The 22,053-nt window shown below is 36.7% G+C and overlaps 1 protein-coding gene across 3 annotated transcripts in view; it reads right to left on the bottom strand.

Moving 5' to 3' along the window:
* SHLD2 (shieldin complex subunit 2) overlaps nucleotides 1–22,053 on the bottom strand; it is a 102,959-nt gene that overhangs the window by 60,508 nt on the left and 20,398 nt on the right. For 2 of the 3 annotated variants that reach the window (XM_014789008.2, XM_087431814.1), the window contains exon 2: nucleotides 13,508–13,554. Coding sequence is in view for 1 of the 3 variants with exons in the window: in XM_087431813.1 (XP_087287939.1) it covers nucleotides 12,987–13,002 (16 nt within the window). In the remaining 2 variants the exon portion in view is untranslated. Of the gene's footprint in view, nucleotides 1–12,986; nucleotides 13,066–13,507; nucleotides 13,555–22,053 lie in introns of those variants that run through there. The other variant, XM_087431813.1, reaches the window with a different exon arrangement.

Here is a 22,053-nt window from a genome sequence, read left to right as displayed (position 1 = left end):
ATGGCCAGTAGGCAGAGGAGCCAGGACTGGAATGCAGGAAATCAAATGGCAGAGCCTAAATTCTTAACTATGTACTATATCACACTGCCTCTCTGGTGGTTTGTCTTTGCACAACTGTGGAGCTAGAATCCAAGCTAGAACCCGGCCACTCGATCATATGAAATATACTCACAAAGCATTGACTTGTCTAGAGAGGTATGAAAACAACAAAACTTCAAAATAAAGAAGCTTCATTACCAAAGAATTCCAATTAGAAAGTTCACAATAAACTTAATAACGAGGTAAATAATAAATAGCTCTTAAGAGGATACCTCTCTCCTTTAATCTCTTGCTTCCTTCACATCTGACACATTCTCTCTTCTTCCCTCCTTCCCCCTCCCTCCCTTTCTCTCTCTCTCTCTCTCTCTTTTTTAATGATCTAGCAATGGGATGCTAAGTTTCCAAAAAATTAAGTATTCAAATTTAAAATTTGAAATTTAAATTAAATTTTGAAAATTTAAAATTTGTTGCTCAGCAAGTTAAAATAAGGAGTCGATGTAACAAACTACAGACAACAGCGCTACCTTCCTGACCTAAACCTGAACACTTTCTCCCTTTCCCCTTTAATACTCCAAAGTATACTTCGGCCCCTCTGTACATTTGCTGCTCCCTTGGCCTTAAACAGTCTTCCCCTAGATGCTTGTTCACTACTTTGTAAAATATGAAGTATAACAAACATTCAATAGTAGGCACAGGTCGTAAGGGTTCCGTTCAATGACTACTGACAATTGTCTACACCCATGTAACCGTCACCCAAAACAAGATACAGAACATTTCTGTGGACCTCAGGAAGTTCTCTCCTGTCCCTTTCCAGTTTCCCTCCCTCTCCAACCCACAATTATTTTCTGATTTCTATCACTCTAGAGTAGTTTTGTCTTTTCTGGGACTTCATGTAAACCATACAGTATATGCTCATTAATGTCTAGTTTCTTTTGTTTACCACAATGTTTTGAGATTCATCTGTGTTGCTGGGTATGTCAGCTGTTCGGTACTGTGAATATACCACAATTTGTTTATCCATTTTCTGTAGATGGATATTTCAGTTGTTTCCAATTTGGAGCTATTATGAATAAGACTGCTATAAACATTCTTGAATTCACAATTTTGTGAATATATGTTTTCATTTCTCTTCATTAAATATCTAGGAGTGGAATTGCCAAATCATAGGATAGATATAAGTTCAGCTTCATTAGAAACTGCCAAACAGTTCTCCAAAGGAGCTGTATCATTTTGCACACCCACCAGCAATATATGAGTTCCAGCCACATCACTTCATCTCCAACATTTAGTATCTTCAGTCTTTCTCTTGTTAGCCATTCTAGAGGGTGTGAAGTGGTGTCTCCTTGTGAGTTTACTTTGCATTATTTCCCTGCTGACTAAGTGATGTTGAGTACCTTTACAAGTGTTTACTGGCTGTTAGTGTATGCTCTTTTGGGAAGTCTGTTCATGTCTCTTTATTCTGTTACTGGGTTATTCCTCTTTTCCTCATTTTCCTATTGGGTTATTGCAGTTCTTTATATACCCTAGATACAAGTGCTTTGACAGATAAATGTGCTGGAAATATTTTTTCCCTGCTCTGTGCTTACCTACTCATTTTCTTACTGGTATCTTTTAAAGGACATTAATGTTAATTTAGATGAGGTCCAGTTTATCAATTTTTTTCTTGTATGTATATTTTTCTTTTAGGATCTTATCCAAGAAATCTTTGACTACTCCAAGGTCATAAGGATAGCCTCCTTTTTTTATGCTCTAGAAACTACAACAGTTTTAAAATATATCCATAGAGCCAGCTCCAGCAGCCTAGTGGTTAAGTTCAGTGCACTACGCTTTGGCGGCCCAGGCTCGGTTCCCAGGTACAGACCTACACCACTCACCTCTCAGTGGCCATGCTGTGGAGGCGGCTCACATACAAAAACAGGAAGATTGGTAACAGATGTTAGATCAGGGTGCATCTTCCTCAGCAAAAATAAATAAATAAATAAAATACATCCATAAATTCTCTGATACTCCACCCTTCAAGAGGTGAGGCTTAATTCCTCTACCCTTAAACATGGGCTGGAGTGATGGATAGAATATGGTGGAAGTGATGGTATGTGACTCCCAAGACTGTGTCATAAAAGGCAATGCCACTTCCTCCTTGTGCTCACTCTTGGATCACTTGCTGAGGAAGCCAGCTGCCTTGTTATGAGGGCACTGAAGCAGCCCTGTGGACAGGCTCATGTGAAGAACTGAGTCTCCTGCCAACAGCCAGTGAAGAGCTCACACCTCTGGCCAACAGCCATGGGAAACAAGTCATCTTTGAGGAGGATTCTCCAGCCCCAGCCAAGCCTTCAGATGACTGCACTCTTGCTAGCGTCTTGATGACAACCTAATGAGAGACTCTGTGCTAGAATTACCTAACTAAGTTCCTCCTGAGTTCCCAACACAGAGTAACTGTAATGTAATAAATATTCATTGCTTTAAGCTGCTAAGTATTGAGAAATTTGTTATGAAGCTAGAGATAATACATAAGATGTACAGTTTTTTGCTTTTGCATTTTAGATATGATTCATTGCAAATTAGTTTCTGTGTATGGAGTGAGTTGAGAGAGTAGTGCATTGTTTTCCATACAGATATCAAGTTAAAGCAATATTTGTCTTTCTTTGTCCCATTGGATTGACGTGGCACTTTGGTGGGAAAATGTATGAGTCTATTTCTGAGATCTCCATTATGCATCACTGATCTATTTGTCTATCCTTACACCAACACCACTGTCTTGATTACTGTAGCTTAAAGAAAATCCTGACATCAGGAAACAAAAGGTCTCCAACTCCGTATTTTTCAAAATTTTTTTGGCTATTCTTAGTCCTATGTATTTAGACAAATTTATAGAATCAGCTTACCTATTCCTTCAAACAAAGCCTACTAGGATGTAAACGAAGGTTGCATTGAATCAATAAATCAATTTAGAGAGAATTCCATCTTAACAATGTTGAGTCTTCCAATCCATGAATATGGAATATCACCATTTATTTAGGTCTTTTTTTTAACTTACATTAACAATGTTTTCTACCTTTCTGTGTTGAGAGCATATCCTTAGTTAGATTTATTCATAAGTACTTCGTGTTTTTTTCATGCTATTGGAAATGATAGTTTTTATTTCAATTTTCAAATTGTTCATTGTTAGTAGACAGAACTACAAATGATATTTGTACACTGACTTTGCTAAATTCACTTATTAAAATTGTTTCTGTACATTCCATAGGGTTTTCTATGTACACAATCACATCATATGTGAATAAAAATTTTGCTTCTTTTATAATTTTTATGATTATTTTCTTTTTCTTGGCTTATTATACTTCCCAGGACTACTAGTTCAATGCTGAATAGAAGTGGTGAAAGGGAAATATATACCTATATTACTGCTTTAAAATCTGTAGGATACATAGCTGAGGTTGGCAAATGTTTTCTATAATGGGTCAGAAAGAAAATATTTTAGGCTTTGCAGGCCACACAGTCTGTCACAACTCTACACTGTGGATATAGCAGGAAAGTAGTCATAGACAATATATAAACAAATGAGCATGGCTATGTTCCAACAAAACTTTATGATCACTGAAATTTGAATTTCCTATTATTTTCACAGATCATAAAACGTGAGTCTCCTTTTGATCCTTTTTCAGCCATTTTAATATGTAAAAACCATTCTCAGGTCACAGGCCACACAAGAACAGGTGATGGGCTGGATCGGACCCACAAACTGAAGTTTGCTGGTCTCTGGTTTAGACCATTGATTTGAGACCTTTCTTCTTTTCTAATATACGCATTTAATGCAATAAGTTTCCTTCCAAATACTATTTTAACTGCATTATTATTTGTATCATTTCTTCTTTGTACTATTTTTTAGCCACTACTATAGGATTTTCAATTTACGTCTTTAACAACACAATCTTCAAATAATACACCACTTAACCTAGCCTAAGAACCTTACAACAGCATTCTTCCATTTCCCTCCTCCCAATCTCTGGGCTATTTTTGTCATACAATTTATTTATACATATTTAAACCCCAAAACATGCAGCAACTATTTTTTATTTATCACAATTAATTATCCTTTAAAGAGATTAAAAATAATGAAAATATGTTTAATATATACCCACTTAATTGCTACTTTGGAACTCTATGCATACGTTCACTTTTCCTTCTGGTATCATTTTCCTTCTGACTGAAGAACTTCCTTTAACATTTTTTTTTTTTTTTTTTTTTTTGGTGAGGAAGATTAGACCTGAGCTAACATCTGTTGCCAATCCTCCTCTTTTTGCTGAGGAAGATTGGCCCTGGGCTAACATCCATGCCCATCCTCCTCTACTTTATATGTGGGATGCCTACCACAGCATGGCTTGATAAGCGGCGTGTAGGTCCATGGCCGGGATCTGAACCCACGAACCCTGGGCTGCCAAAGCAGAGTGCGCAAACTTAACCACTACGCCACCGGGCCAGCCCTGTCCTTTAACATTTTTTACAGCTCACATCTGCTGGTAATAAATTCTCTTATCTTTTGTTAGTCTGAAAGAAGTCTTTATTTTTTAAAGATACTTATACTAAGTATAGAGCTCTAAATTGACAGCTTTTATTTTTCTTTCAGTACTTTGAAGAGTTTGCTCCATTGTCTTCTGGCTTGCATAGTTTTTAATCTTACTTTTGTTCCTCTTTAAGTAATGTGTCTATTTTCCCTCTGGCTACTTTTAAGAACTTTTTATCACTAAGTTTCAGCAATCTGATTACAATGTACCCAGGTATGGTTTTATTTATGGTTATTCTACTTAAGGTTCATTGCGATTCTTGGATCTGAGGGTTTGTGTTTCTTCAGATTTGGAAACTTTTTAGTCATTATTTCTTCAAATAATTTTTCTAGTTAGCCTCTCCTTCTTTTCCAAGACTCTAATTGTACATATATTAGACAACTTGATATTGTCCCACAGGTTACTGATGCTCTATTAATTTAGTTCCAGTCTTTCTCTTTGCACTTCATTTTGAATAAGTCCTATTGCTATTTCTAAAAGTTCAATTATCTTTTCTTCTGCAGTTTCTAATCTGCTGTTAATCTCATCCAGTTTTTTTTTTTTTTTTCCATTTTGGATATTGTATTTTTCATCTCTAGATGTTCCATGCGAGTCTTTTTTTCTATCACTTACTTCTACCTTTATCATATTCATGTTTCCGTGTACCTTCTTGAACATATGGAGCACATTTATAATAGCTATTTTAACATCCTTGTCCAATAATTCCATCATGAGAAATATTTCTGACTTAGGTCTCTTCCAGTTGATTGATTTTTCTCCTGGTTATGGGTCATTTTCCTGTTTTAACTGTGTGCCTAGTATCTTTTATTTTACACTGGACATTTTAATTGCTGGGTGCTGGTTTTTACTTTACTCCTTTAAAGACTGTTGGACTTAGTTTTGGCACAAAGTCGAGTTACTTGCAATCAATTTGAAACTTCCAAAACTTGCTTTTAAGCTTTGTTAGGGTGGGTTTAGAGAGGACTTTAGTCTATGGCTAATTTAATCCCACTCCAAGGTCTCGAGCCAATGCCCCCTATATGAAATAGTCTCTCCCCTATACCTAGTAGACACACAATCTATTCCCAGCACTGTGCGAGCTCCTGGAATTGTTCAACTTACCGATTTCCCGTGTGACTTTGCCCAGCACTGTGGAGTTTCATACTTTGCATGTGCAGATGAGTACTCAACATAAGATTCTAGAAGACCCTTCTATAGATCTCCAGCCATCTCTCAGTTCTGCAGATTTCTGTGTAGTAGTCTCTGCTCCAGTTTATAGCCCACAAATTCTAGCTGCCTTAGCTTCTCCAAACTCTCCTGGGCTCTCTGTGGGTTTGCCTACTCTGTGCTGTATCTGGACACTGCCTACATGCAGCGTGATGGGGGCCTGCAGGGCTCTTGTCATCTATTTCCCTTCTTTCAAGGATCACCATCCTGTGTTGACTGTGGTCCAATGTCTGAAAACAATTGTTTCACAAACTTTTATCCTGTTTTCTAGTTGTTTACAGTAGGAGGGCAATTTTCATAGCAGTTAATCCTGCATTGGCAGATGTGTTGTTTTTATAGTATCTCTCTTTGTGTTATTTTTTAGTAGTTGCTCTAGAGATTAAAATATGCATTTTGAAGTTATCACAGTCTATCTTCAAATAAGAGTATACTAACTCACAATGTAAGAAATTTATGACAGTATAATTCCATTTCTCTCCTTTTGAATTCTCATGGTTTTATACTCCACTTCCATATATGCTGTAAACCCCGTATATATTAATATTTTTGCTTTAAATAGTCAATAGTTCCATCCAGGTTCCATCTGGTTCTTTTGTCTTTAGCTCATAAAACATTTTTTAGCATTTCTTGGCAGTTCAGATTGGCTAAAGAAAAATTTTTTCACTTTTTAATCTGTCTGAAAATACCTTTGTTTTTTTGTTTGTTTGTTTTGGTGAGGAAGACTGGCCCTGAGCTAACAGCCCTTGCGAACCTTCCTCAGCAAAAAAAAAAAAGGAAGATTGGTCCTGAGCTAACATCTGTTCCCATCTTCCTGTATTTTGTATGTGGGATGCCACCACAGCATGGCTTGATGAGCAGTGCATCAGTCCACGCCGAGGATTCAAACATGCAAACCCTGGGCCGCCAAAGCGGAGCACAGAAACTTAACCACTATGCCACCAGGCTGGCCCCTGAAAATATCTTTGTTTTGCCTTTATTTTTATAGGCTATTTCTACTGGATATAGAATTCTAGGTTGACAGGGGTTTTTTTTTTTCTTTCAGCACTTTTATGAATGTCATTCCACTGTCTTCAAGCCTCTGTTTTTTCTGGTGAGTATTTAGCCGTAATTCATATTATTATTATCATGTATTTAATGTGTCTTTTATTCTTCTGTTGGTTGTAAGATCTATTCTTTAGTTTTCAGCAGTTTGATTATGATGTGCTTAAGGCTAGGATTTTTTTGTTTATTTGTTGGTTTGTTTTTGTTTTGTTTTGTATTTAACCTACTTGTTGAACTTCTTAAATTTGTGAGTTGATGTCTTTCATCAATTTGAGAAACTCCTCACCATTGTCTCTTCAAATATGTCATCTGCCACATTCTTTCCTCTCTTTCTGAAACTCCAATTACATGTATATTAAACCATGTGATATTATCCCACAGATCTGGGAGCTCTTTTCTACCTCTCATCTACTCTTTCTACTCCTTGTTTATCAATCTGGATATGTTCTATCAACATGGCTTCACATTCACAGATCCTTTCTTCTTATATGTTGAGAAGCTGTTAAGTCCATGTAATGCATTCTTCATTTCTAATATTGTATTTTTCATTTCTAGAATTTTGATTTGGTTCTTTGGTATAGTTCCACGACTCTGCTGAAAATCCTCATCTTTTCATGCATATTGTCCACCTTTACCATTAGATCCTCTAGCATTCTTTTTCATAGTTATCTTTAAATCCCTACCTGATAATTCCACCATCTGGATTATTTCTGGGTCTCGCTCTACTGACTGTTTCCTCTCTTAATGTTTGGTCATATTTCCTTGCTTTTTCTTGTAGTTTTTTATTATAAGCCAGATATTGTGCATAAAAATACATTAGTGATTGAAATAAGCAACATTTTACTTATAGAAAGAGACATGACCCTTCTATCAGGTCTCTAGAATGGAGTCTGAGTCAATCTCACCTGTAATTTAGCTGGGTCTGGGCTTTGACGAACTTTAGTTTGATTCAGTTCATCACTGGCTTCAAATATTTAGGGGGAGGGAATCGGGACTTTGGCAGGGTCTGGGATCTGAGTCCAGGTAAGATTCCAGAGTTCTGCCTGTGCTTCACAGCTAAGCCACCAGCTTTCAAAACTCTGGGAGTACTTTACATGTATGCTGGAACTGAACAATTAAGTAAACAGATGGCAGATTATGTGAGCCAGGTTTCTCACTATTGAAGTAAGAGTTTACAGATAAACAGGGGAAGGAGGTTAGAATGATCTATATGGTAATGAATTCAAGGTGGATACATCAGTATGAACTCATGTTTAGTTTAATATAGATATAGATGGGTACAAATAGATATATTTACAGATATGTGTATATACACAGATTAGTATATGCACATATATTTCCTGGCTCTGTCAGCTGAAAGGGTCTACAAGCAACAACACCCCAGTAGCAACGAGCACATCTAACATCTAGATCTTGGTTTATCCATTCTCCAATAAAATGAACCAAGGCTCCCTGAAGAAATGGCTGATTCTAGAACTGCAGTAGGAAATCTACAAGATGAAGCTGGAGCATCACATAGTGCCAAAAAGTAAGGAAGTGTTTGGGGCTGGCCCAGTGGCACAGTGGTTAAGCTCGTGCACTCCGTTTCCGTGGCCCAGGGTTCACAGTTTCGGATCCTGGGCACGGACCAACTTACCGCTTATCAAGCCATGCTGTGGGGGCATCCCACATAAAGCAGGGGAAGATGGGCACAGATGTTAGCCCAGGGCCAATCTTCCTCAGCTAAAAAGAGGAGGATTGGCAGATGTTAGTTCAGGGCTCATCTTCCTCACGAAGTGCTCACAAACACACACACTGTGGCGGTATGTCAAAGAGACATAGGAGCCAACTGAAAGAGCTCCCAATGGCCAAAGCTAGAACAATTTCACCAACAAAATAAATAAAGTAGTAATTGGATTATAACCTCAAGTATAAAGTAAATATCCATGAGTCCATACTGATATAAAAAGTGATTGAATAAATAAGTAAATGAGGGAGAAGAGACAAATCTCTTGCACAGGAGAATCCCATATAACTTATGTAGATACTCCACCCTTGAGGAGAGGGAGAATAACTACCCACTTCTTAAGTGTGGGCTGTGCATAAGTGACTTCCTTCCAAAAAGTACAGTATGGAAAGAGAAAAAAAGGGGCCGGCCCAGTGGCGCAAGCAGTTAAGTGCGTGTGCTCCGCTGCCGTGGCCCGGGGTTCACCAGTTCAGATCCCAGGCACGCACCGACACACTGCTTGGCAAGCTATGCTGTGGCGGCGTCCCATATAAAGTGGAGGAAGATGGGCACGGATGTTAGCCCAGGGCCAGTCTTCCTCAGCAAAAAAGACGAAGATTGGCAGATGTTAGCACAGGGCTGATCTCCTCACAAAAAAAAAAAAAAGAAAGAAAGAAAGAGAAAAAAAAAAAGAGTAAGTTTAGAGTGGAGAAACTTGACAAACGCTACCTCGACCAGTGATCAAGGTCAACATCAACACTGATATGTCATGTTGACAGTATGTACCCTTAAAATGATATAATGACAATGGCACTTAACCTCTGTGGTATTCCTCCCAAATACCCAAAACTCCAGTCTAATCATGAGAAAAACACGAGACAAATACCAATAGAGAGACATTTTACAAAATACCTGAACAACACTCCTCAAAACTGTCAAAGTCATCAAAAACAAGAGAAGTCTGAGAAACTGTCACAGCCAAAAGAAGCCTAAAGAGACAACGACAACTAAATCTAATGTGGGACTCTGGAAGGGATCCTGGAACAGAAAGGACATTAGGTAAAAACAAAGGACATGTGAATAGAGTATGGACATTAGTTAAAAATAATGTATCAATATTAGTTCATTAATTATAACAAATATACAATACTACTGTAGGTGTTAATAATAGGGGAAACTGGGTGTGGAGTACATGGGAACTCTCCGTACTATCCTGGCAATTTTTCTATAAACCTAAAACTACTCCAAAAAATAAAGTTTATTTAAAAATCAAAACTGGGAGTTCGCTCTCTGCTTTGAGCGTGACTGCCAGATTTTTCATCTGCTAGAGAATTCTCTTTGCTTTCCCATCCCACACCTTGCTTTCTGCAGCTCAGGTGATCTCTTTCAGCCCTGTACCTCCTCCCCAGCCTTCCCTTTGGAGGGCAGCTTCTCTACACTACATGAAGACCTGAAATGAGTTAGAGAAGTTTCCCTCACCTCTCCTGCCCTGTCCCCAGCCTTTGGTAATTGAAAGCATAGAGTGCCAGAGTGTGGGATGAAGGACATCTCCAGCTCTTTCCCTGCCTTCAGCCTTCCACAACTGAAAACCTGGGGTGCCTCCGGTGGGTTTCTCTCAGTTCTCTTGCTCTACTCCTTCACCCTCCCACAAGCCCCTGCCTTCTGAGGGTGGCTGCTGTGCACGTGGGGAAGGTCCATGTGCCCTAGGTAGGATCTCTGTCAGCTCTACTTCACTGCCCCAGGCTTGTGGCTACTACCCCCGAGCATTCAGTGAAGACCTGTGGGTAAGAGCTGAAGGAATAGATAAATAGATAGGAATAGATAATAAAGGAATAGATAAATAAATGCTTAAACAAAAAAATATCTAGAAATAGGTACTGGGTAAAGATGGAAGATTGAACATACATATTTAATTTCATTCCTTCCCAAAATTGTGCTAAAATTCTAATAAGTTATTTTTAAGGCATAAACAAAATTTTGAAGGCTGGAAAGCATATGGACCAGTGGTAAATAACAGCAGATCCAAGAAAACCAAGGATCCTAAATTGAGAATGTGGAAAGCCAAAAAACAACCTGACTTAGTCCACATAATTCTCAAAAGGCTCAGGAATTGGTAAAGACGTAACAGAGAGTACCTCTAGAAATAGGGGTGAAAGGAGCACTAAGTAAGACAGGCTGGTTGAAAGCTCTTTAAGAAATGGCTTAATCTCTCAATGCCTTCCTAAATTCCATGTGGTAGAGTTATATGCCTCTTTCACCAAGGCAAAATTCTAGAGGATTATTCTCTGAAGAGAATTTCTGAACACAGGGACACAAAGCACACTGTGGGGAGAGGGACTTAATGAAACCAGGGGGATTAAGTAAACACATATATACACTGAATGCTGAATCCTCGACTCCCAGAGAACCAGCACATAGGCTCTCATTTACCAGGCAGGAGATTAAAAGACTCTTCCTTTTGCAAAGGGGAAAGGAATCAAAAGCAGATATCAAGGGTTCTCTAATAAATAGCAAAGCCAGGTCACCCTACAGTGAACTCAGAGTCAGCAAATACCAATGATGTACTCAGAGCTTCCAATCAACTTTTAGGGCCACACTTGGCGACAGCTAAGGATCACTACTCATCTGAGGAAAGCCTCTAGCACAAAAAACAGAAAATAAATGAAACAAACAGGGAAAAAAAAAAAAAAAAAGAACCTGGAAGAAACACGGACAATGTAGGGAGAAGAAAATTTTAAATTAAAAAAAATTTTAACCTTATCATTAACATCCTTGGAGAGGTAAGAGTAGATATTCCATCAATGAAAAAAAAAATAGGATTCTTTTTAAAAGAGCCCTTGGAAATTAAACTTAAGGAAATTTATCAGAAAGAATAAAGTACAAAATAGATGATAAGAAAAAAATAAGGAAATAGGCAGTGCAATCAAAATAATTCAATATCTGTACAGTACAGCCTCTTAGAGGAGAAAACAGAGAGAAGAAAAATCAATGAAACAATTCAAGAAAACGTGCCAGAATTAACAATGTAAGTTTCCTAATTGAAAATACCAAACGCACAGCATACTGGATTAAAAAATACATCCAGGGGCCGGCCCAGTGGTGTAGTGGTTAAGTTCTCATGCTCTGCCACGGTGGCCCAGGGTTCGCAGGTTCAGATCCCGGACGTGGACCTACAAACCACACATCAAGCCATGCTGTGGTGGCCTCCCATATACAAAAATAGAGAAGATGGACACAGACTAGAAGAAACACAGAGAAGAAACAGAAGATCCCACCCAGGAGAAAAGAAAAGAGAATTCCTAGAAGGACAGCTGGGCGCTATGAGAAAACAGAAACTACTCCAGATTGGAGCACTTTGCTCTGGGAAGAACTTCTTTAAGATGATAACATTGACAGAATAAATGATGTGAAAGAAAATAGGAAATCTGGGCAATTGGTAGAAAATTTTGAGGTGAGTTAGTGATAAGGACAGAGAAAACCATATAAACAAATTATGTACCTAAACTGAAAACTCAGATAACATCAATACAAAAATGTTACTTGAAAAACCACAGGTAAATACCAAACAGCTAAAAGTTGAGAGTGGTCACCTCTGAGAAGGGCAAATGAAGGTGTGGACTGAGAATTACTGTTTGAACAATCCCTGACAAACTACTTAACTCTTTAAACTGTATAACTTTGAAAAAATGTATTTAAAAAATGTGAAAAATAGAGAAATAGGTACAATAGCCCCCCCTTATCTGGGGGGGGATACATTTCAAGCCCCCAGTAGATGCCTAAAACCCCGGATAGTACTGAACTCTATATATATATACTATGTTTTTCCTATACATACATACCTATGATAGAATTTAATTAATAAATTAGGCACAATAAGAGATTAACAACAATAACTTCTCTTTGGCATATCCGAATTGCCAGCATGACTTCTCTTGTGCTTGGGGACCATTAATAAGTAAAATAAGGGTTACTTGAACACAAGCACCGAGGCAGTTGATCTGATAACAGCTACTAAGTGACTGAGGGGCGGGTAGCACATACAGCGTGGATACGCTGGACAAAGGGATGATTCACGTCTGATTCACGTCCCAGGCAGGAGGGAGCAGGACAGCTCAAGATTTCATAAAGCTACTCAGAATGGCCTACAATTTAAAACTTATGAATTGTTTATTTCTGGAATTTTCCATTTAATATTTTCAGACTGCAGTTGACCAAAGGTAACAGAAAGCATGGAAAATGAAACTGTGGATACGAGGGGACTACTGTACCTATGGTTTTCCCAAGGACATAAAACCCTTGGCAACTAGATCTGATCTCTGGAAACAAAGAAGACTAACAAAATTGTTCTGCAAAGAAAAAAAATAACAAAAATGAATGATTTTGAGGGAAAAAAAGAGCAAGAAAGAAGCAACATTACTTTCATGCTATCATACCTCTTGCCAAATGCATGACATCAACAGCAGAAATCCTTAAGTTTCTGTGCTCCAGTTCCCTTTTCTGTAAAGTGGGTATAATAGTATCTCTCTCACAGGACTGTTGTGAGGCTTAAATGAGACAATGAACATAAAGTGCCTATAGCAATGTTGGATATAAATATTACTAAGACAGTTAATACTTGACTCTTTTTTTTTTTTTTTTTTTTTTTTTTTTAAAGATTTTATTTATTTTTTATTTTTTCCCCCCAAAGCCCCAGCAGATAGTTGTATGTCATAGCTGCACATCCTTCTAGTTGCGGCATGTGGGACTCGGCCTCAGGATGGACGGAGAAGTGGTGCCTCGATGCGCACCCGGGATCCGAACCCGGACCGCCAGCATTGCAGCGCGCGCACTTAACCACCAAGCCACAGGGCCGGCCCTACTTGACTCTTTTTTTAAATAACTGAAATTCTTTTTGATATCAAATCATTCAATTCAATTGTCACAATGATACTGAAGTGTTTACTTGAATGCTTACCTTGTCCGCTCAAATATCAAGGCCTCTGACCCTTTCACATATGTCTCCTAAAAAAGAGGGAAGGAGAGAAACTGTCTGATTATCCAAGAGAAACAGAAATAACAATTGATGAAAGTTGTCTATAAAGATGCTTAGCATACTGAAGAATTGACTGTATCTGAAAAACTACTCAGGTCACCATGCTTTATCTTACACTTTTTAGTTGATTATGACCAATCATTCACTATCACTAAGCAAGTCAGCAATTAAAGTTGAAAACTCTGCACCAAGTATACATTTAACTCAGCGATGCCCAGCTAAATGTAACTCATTTCATTTAAATAAGTTTCATTTCAAATGAAACATATTTCCATTTCAAAATAGGTTAAGTCTCCAACTTATGCACAGACTGTGTTCTCCAGGTTCAGTTATACTTTGTTATAAAACTTGAGAAACATTTTTCCAAAGAAACAAAATTATGAAATAAAGTTGAGATCCTGGGCAATAAACAAAGGCCAGTTTAATCCAAAAGTACCCAAGAACCATGGAAAAAGAAAGAAATAAATATAACCATGTTAGGTGACTTTCAACCACATATTTTGTGCTCCCACAACTAGCAAAAAATAGCTCTTATTTGAGGTTAGGAATCGTGTCACACTTTGTTTCATTCATCTTTGTATCCTTGTAAACATATACAGTATACAACAGAGTACCCGCCTTCTATCAGGAGTTTAAAATATTTATTTAATGAATGAATAACTAGAATTAAGAGTACTATTTGAACCACACTCTTTCTATGGAGAAATGCATTGCAATTTCCAACTGAAGGAACACCTTCCTTTATCTTGGCAACAAGACCAGAGTTTGAACACCAAGAACAATAAAGTGTGGGCAGATACTCCATCTACATAACAATCATTGCTCCTAGAATCATATTTTGGTCACAGATCACTCATACTGTTTCTAAGTATATATAAATCACTAAGTTGGGTTTTCATAATATAAATCTTGACCTCCAAAATTTCCCTGACTTCTTTCCCTTTACCAATACCTTAAATAAAAATAGAGCCATCAACATTTTATCTTGGAAGATTTTTTCCCCAGTTTTATTGAGATATAATTGGCATACAACATTATATTAGTTTAAGGTGTACAACATAATGATTTGATACATGTACATATTAAAAAATGATCACCACAATAAGTTTAGTTAACATCCAACACTTCACATAGAAAACTTTTTTTCTTTCTTGTGATGAGAATTTTTAAGATCTACTCTCTCAGCAATTTTCAAATATACAGTATTGTTAACTACAGTTACAAACTTATACAATCTTAATACTATGGCCCTAAAAAATGCAAAAAAAAAACTTATTAAAAGAGTCAATATTCAGACAAAAACCCTGACTGAAACTCAATATTTCTCTAGCCAAAATGCAACTACCTATACTTAGACATTCCAAAAGTGAAGTAGATAAAGTTATCTAACACAGTAACAAATTATTTTAGGCACCAAAATAATTGCAAAAGTAACTGAAAATCATAGGCTAAAATTGTAGAACTTAGTAAACAACATATTTAATGTCCACAATGATGCTGAATTTCATATTTTAAAATCTGAGAGAAATTCACCTAAAAAAGAACTCCCTTAATTTTTCATTACTCTTAAGAAAACAACTCAATTTCTATAATACATCCTTAAGGAATAAAGACTAATCTGGCTAGAGAGCTTTATAGAATGATGGATAATCACATTTCTTCTTCCAAACATAAAATTCATATGGATTGTCATGTTAAGTGAGATAAGGCATGAAAAGCACTTAAGCTCCAATCTAGCTTTCGAAATTACATCATGAATATTATTCCTCTTGAATAACCTTTCTGCTTTGAAATTCTATACCCCCAATGAAATCAATTTACTTTATTTCTTTATAATGATTTCATTTTATGTATATTTATGAAGATTGTATAAATATTTGTTAGAACAAATGTAGGAGGTTGAATAGTGGATAACGACTAGCAAGCAACAGAAGCAGAGACATGGGTAGTGTCATCAGCAGAGGAGACAAAAGCATCTCGATACCACCTAACACATTAACGCAATATCTTTTACTCAAAGATTTTTAAGTGAGGTCTTTATGTGATATTTTTGAAAAATATTTTTACGTCCAAGAAAATTTAATCAGAATTAATTAAATCTACTTGGAATTTTGATTTAAGAATGTTTTCTGTAGAAAGAGCATTGCTCAATTTCTCTCCATTAGTAAACCATGTAATAAAATATGAAACTCACTAAGGAAAAACAAAGCAGGGACCTAGATGTGTCACTTTTAGAGACCTATCCTATGTGAAAGTAAACATCATCAATTTCAAGCATATTCCAAACTTTTAGGAGAAGTAGGTGGGTGGAGGAATAAGAGGGCATAAAAAATTTGACACTATTTATAGAGTGTAGGTTTATATTTTACTGTTTGCATTCTGAAAAGCAAATGAGGCAAATTGAGGCTTCCATCTGGCTTCCCAGAAGGGCTGTCATGAGTACTAATATTCTCAGGTTAACATTTTAATAAATTTTCTCTCATTTCTTCCAAGTACCTCAGACAGCATTAAAAATTACATAACATGATGCAGCTGCTTTGGAAAACAGTTTGGCAGTTCCTCAAAAAGTTAAACATAGAGTTACCATACGACCCAGTAATTCCATCCTAGATATATACCAAGGAGAATTGAAAACATATGTCTACACAAAAACTTTCACAAATGTTCATGGTAGTATCATTCACAGTAGCCAAAAAGTAGAAACAACCCAAAAAGTCCATCAGCTGATGAATGGATAAACAAAATGTAGTATATCCATACAATGGAATATTCTTCAGCCATAAAAAGGAATGAAGTACTGATACATGGCACAACATAGATAAACCTTGAAAACATGCTAAGTGAAAGAAACCAGATACATAAGGCAATATACTGCATGATTCCATCTATATGAAATACTCAGAATAGGCAAATCCATAGAGATATAGGCAGATTAGTGGCTGCCAGGGGCTGGGGGAAGTGGGAAATGGAGAGTGGCTGCTTAACAGATATGGCGTTTCCTTTGGGGGTGATGAAAAAGTTCTGGAACAAGATAATGGTGATGGTTGCACAACATTGTGAATACACTTAACACCACTGAAACTTTTATGTTATGTAAATCATATCCCAATTAATAAAAGAAAACCTACATAACCAAAAATTGATGTTAATATTTTATCAGAGAAAGTTAACTTCCAAAATAAACGTTGATTTTTTTGGTTCCCCTTTAAAAACCTTATTGTTAATTTGATGAGGACTTTATAAACATTTTCAAAATTAAACCTTTTCTATAATGCCCAATGCCATCCTTAAGCTTTTCTATTTGTTAGAAATTCTCATAAAACTCTTAGCACCAGCTTTGTAATGCTTAGACTGCTAGGGTAGGAATCAATTTTATATACTATCTAGACAATTCAAGGGAATCTTTAAATGGGCAGAATATTTTATTAAATTTGACTTACCAATATCATATGTTGAATTTAGTACAGGAGAGGAACATATTTATTTCTAATGAACAAGATAAGCAAGAAGATGAAAAATTTTTAGATAGCAAAACTTACCTGGTCTGCTTTAGCACTCATAAATCTATCTCTGACATTCTTTTTTTTTTTTAATTATTTGGTGAGGAAGATTGTCCCTGAGCTAACGTCTGTTGCCAATCTTCTTTTTGCTTGAGGAACATTGGCCCTGAGCTAACATCTGTGTCAATCCTTCTCTATTTTTTGTACGTGGGGCGCCGCCACAGCATGGCTTGATGAGCAGTGCGTAGGTGCGCCTGGGATCTGAACCCGCAAAGACGGGGCCACCAAAGCAGAGCGTGCAGACTTAACCCCTACGCCACCAGGCTGGCCCCCTGACATTCATTTTTAAAAACTCTGATATTCAATAAAGAAAGGCAACACCAAAAAAAAAAAAAATGCCATACCAAATGTAACAGCCTGTTAATTTATTTAACTTCAAATACAACAGAAAATACCACTTCTGCTGAACCCCATTCTAGGCAGGGCCAAATTCAGTCACCTACATGCCAACATGCCCACTGTTTATTCACAATCCTGCCGCCTGCTCTTAACAGGATTTGAGTAGAGTAGGCTCTCCATAAAGGTGATTTAATTATGTAAATTATCAGATTAAATACCAGTTTCAACTTAAATATCTATTTTGGGCCTATGCAAACAGCCAATGGAACTAGATGTTTTATGCATACATATTATTCCTCATTTCAGCCTCCTGATACTTTACAGACAGGTAACTTGCCTAAGGTCACGGCACTAGTACATTGCGAAACCAGGATTCAAACCAAATCTGTTAGACATACAATCGTTTTGCTAAAACATTCCAAGTGTGGACTGCAAAGGAACATATTTTCAGCTTAACTGGCAAACATTCATATTCTCTCTTGAATACAGTTTCTAAATGTTTAGAGAATGAGAAGGGAAAAAAATGCCTGTAAAGAACATCACTGAAGAATGAAGTGAGATATCTGGGGAAACATGCAATGAATGTGTGCCTACTACATACCACGTACTGTGCTGGCTATTTTAAATGTATGAACACTTAATCCTTACAACAATCCTGGGAGGTAAATATTGGTACCTCCTTTTTCACATAAGAGGAAACTGAAGCTTAGAAGGTTCAAGAAAGTCCAAGGTTACAGAAGTTGCAAGGCACAAAGCTGGGATTAGAAATCAAATTCAGTCCATCAATAAATATTTACTGAGTGCCTACTACGTATTAGGGATGTAAGAGGCACTTAGAATAGAATATTAGAGATCCCCCACAGGCAGCTCAAACCAAACCCATTTTCTTTTTGCTTAAGGAGTAAGTCATTGTGAAATTGAAAAATCCCCATAGATCTTTCTTTTAATAGCTCTGTTTTAAATGGTTATTCATTCTTTGGTTATATATGTTAAGTACTGCTCATAAACCCCAAAAGTTGATTGCCATGAAAACTGAACAAACCTCCAGTAGTAAATGCGTAACTATCAGCAATTCTGTCCTACATGCATACTTTTGAACATGTTGCTAGATGGAGAAGACCACTTTGGAAAATATACTTCACGTGTTTTGGAGGATGATTCCAACCATTAAGCATTCTACGAAGCTTTTGAAGGTCTGTCAGATTTTAAATGACAACAGTGAAATTTCAAAAGGAACAAAAGTCAGCACCAAAGCTAGTTTAACATTAATAATAAGTGATCTAATAAATTGGTCTATGTTTGCCCGGTCAGGTTTTGCTTATTATGTCAGTTGGAAAGTCGGAAGGAAACTGGTTTTAACTCCCATACAACCTGTATCATGCATGACAGCATCACTTTATCAGAAATGTAGCTGATGTCAGCATAACACTAAGACAGCTCAAATTCAAAACTGATCTTTCTTTCCCAACTATCTTCATAATTCATTCATGGTATAGAATTGAGACTATCTCCTTAGGAAAAAGAAAATAAGAATTAACATTTATTGAGAGCCTTCTATGTGCCAAACACTACATGAATTTTCTCATTTAATTCTCATAGCCACCATGCAAGATATTAACCTTGTCTTTTAGAGGAAAAAACAGAAGTGTTGAGAAACGAAGTAACTTTTCTAAGGTCACATAGACCTAGCAAAGAGGCAGAGCCAAGGTTCAGACTCAGATGTCAATTATTATAATGTTCCACAGCACTAAATAGCATCAGTTTCTTAACTTGTAAAGAAACTTCTGTAAAAAAAATTTTATGATAATATTAGAGCACAGAAAGCAGAGTAAAATAGTGATTTGGATTATAAACTGTTTTTAGTACCTCAAAGATACTGTAGAGTGTTGTTGACCTTTTAAAAATTGCTAGGAAGGTCATTGTGAAAGAGAATATAAAGTGCTTTGAAGTCAAATACTAGGCTTTTAAGCAGAAAAAAGTAACAAATGAATATAACATTTAATATTATCAACAGAGAACTAAGTTTTAAAAAAAACTAGTTCTATTCTAAAACAGTGGTGTTTAAAAAACTGCAGATCACCAGTGTAGGCTGACTTAAAGCAGCATTTCCCAGAGTTAACTCCATGGAAGACTAATCCTTATAAAATATTGAAAGATAATGAGTTTCCAGAGTCAGACAAGTTTGAGAAACACTGGACTTAATGCCAAGCCAGTTCAAGTCCTGGTTACAAACAGTACAACACAGTGCTTTGAAAGCCCTCTGGAGCCAGTCTATCTGGGTTTGAATGCTGGCTCTTGCACCTGTTAGTGGAGCCATGTGACCTTGAGCAATGTTACTTCACCACTCTGGGCCTCAGTTTTCTCATCTGTAAAAAAGAAGGAGATAACTGTAGAAGATAGAGTTGTTGTAAAGATTAGAAAGATTAATCCATGTGGGGTTGTTAGAACAGAGCCTTAAAATAATGAGTGCTCAGTAAATTGATTTAAAGTTGTAGTAATATCATTTCTCTGACCCTTTATTTAAAGCTGATGAAAGTTGATGTTCATTGTGAATCGTCAAGGGTAAAAGAGATATAGTATGCAGTTTCTCAAACTTGCACAATGGAACCCACTTTTTCACAGACCATCCCTCAAGAAAACTGGTTGATGACTTTAAAAAAACCAAAAATAAAAAAACCACACTCTGAGAAATAACAGAGAATTCCATCACTAAAATAAAATCTGTTTTAAAGAAAAAAAAAAAACAAGTTTAGTGCTTCCCGGCTGATGAACACATCAAGGTACTGAAAGGGTAACATGTCCAGAGAGGACATGGAAGCTCCACGCCCCTTCCCCCAGACCTTGCCTTACACATCTCTTCTATTTGGCTGTTCCTGAGTTATACCCATAATAATAAACCAGTAATATCTACTTACAGATTCCAGCACATGGATCCAGTGGCTGGAACCTGTACATGTAGTGGAATGGAACATTTTTTATTTTCCATTCTCATAGTCCCTCGGTGGCTTCAGGTGATTGTCTGCCTCAGAGCAGTCATTTAATTATCCAAGATGCTGTGTGATCCTTTTCAGTCACCATCCAGCCTGGAATCATTTGAATAAGGACAAGAATGTTTTCCATTATCAAGATATGGCTCTCTATTTAAGTCTCATATCCACTGTATAGACTTGAAGTCAATATTCAAATGATGGTGTTTTTTCTATTTGTTCTTTATTGTGACCATTTGTGAAATTTACAGTCATTACTGGAAGTGCCAATTGTGCTACCCTTCCATTTAGAATTTTTTCTAGGCAACATGTCAGGATCTTCAGAATCTTATACCTTTATACCCAGATCTTATACCCTTTGATCAAACAAATTCATTTCCAAGAATCTATACTATGGAAATAAATAAGGATACAAGACAAAACTTTATGCAAATACATATATTGCAACATTGTTTAATATTCTGGAAAATTAGAAATAAAAAGTCTAATTTTAGGGGAAGAATTAAATAAAGAATGGTACATTAGCTGTATTATATAGTCATTAAATGATGTTTTAAAGATTATGAATAATGCTATGTGAAAGAGTGGGTTACAAATTTATGTTTACAGTGTAAGCATAATTATCTAAAACAAACAAACCAACAAAACACCAAATAATCAAAATTTAAAATAAAAACTAAATCTAGAAAGAAATACACCAAAATGTCAACTGTGGTTGAGTTGAGCCGTAAGTGACCCTTCTTCCTACTTTTCTATATTTTCCAAGTTTTCTTTTTTTTTTTTTTTTTTTTGTGAGGACATCAGCCCTGTGCTAACATCTGCCGATCCTTCTCTTTTTTTTGCTGAGGAAGACTGGCCCTGGGCTAACATCCATGCCCATCTTCCTCCACTTTACATGGGACGCCACCACAGCATGGCTTGCCAAGCAGTGTGTCGGTCTCCACTCGGGATGCGAACCAGAGAACCCCGGGCCACTGCAGTGGAGCGCGTGCACTTAACCGCCTGCACCACCAGGCTGGCCCCTCAAGTTTTCTTTATTGAGTATAACTTACTGTTAAAAATTTTTTTTTAACTCAAAAAAAAAAAAGTTGAATTTTCTCCCCGAAATTTTCCTTAACTTTTATTTGCTACCACCTGCCTTTGAGCTAAAGTTCTAATAAAAAGAAACAATGTGAGGGAAACTGGCCTGGTGGTTAAACAGATGGGAAAATTATAAAATGTGATTTCTTTCAATTCTTGTCTATTATTTTGTGAGAGGTAGAGATAGTTAAACATAAAGTGAAGTGATATTTGCTGCTGGCAAAATTTTTCTTAGTTTATATAGCAAAATCAAACATCAATATTTCTGAGTGTTCCTCAAAACACCATGTATACTGATTCTAAGTATCCTATGACTTGAGGAAGTCTGAAAGCATATTTTAAATATGCTAAAAATTAATGTAGTGTAAACTTTGGTTTTAAGGAAAGGCATTTTGGGAGAGGTAAAATTTTAGAGTATTATTTTGCAACTTCATGAACTGACACATTTTCTAATTCCAAAAATAGACATTTAGGGGCCAGCCTGGTGGCGCAGCAGTTAAGT

Source organism: Ceratotherium simum, chromosome 6, assembly GCF_057802395.1.
Source record: "Ceratotherium simum simum isolate JZ-2026a chromosome 6, ASM5780239v1, whole genome shotgun sequence".
In the NCBI taxonomy this organism is placed as follows: domain Eukaryota; kingdom Metazoa; phylum Chordata; class Mammalia; order Perissodactyla; family Rhinocerotidae; genus Ceratotherium; species Ceratotherium simum.
This window is presented reverse-complemented; position numbering and strand designations above follow the sequence as displayed.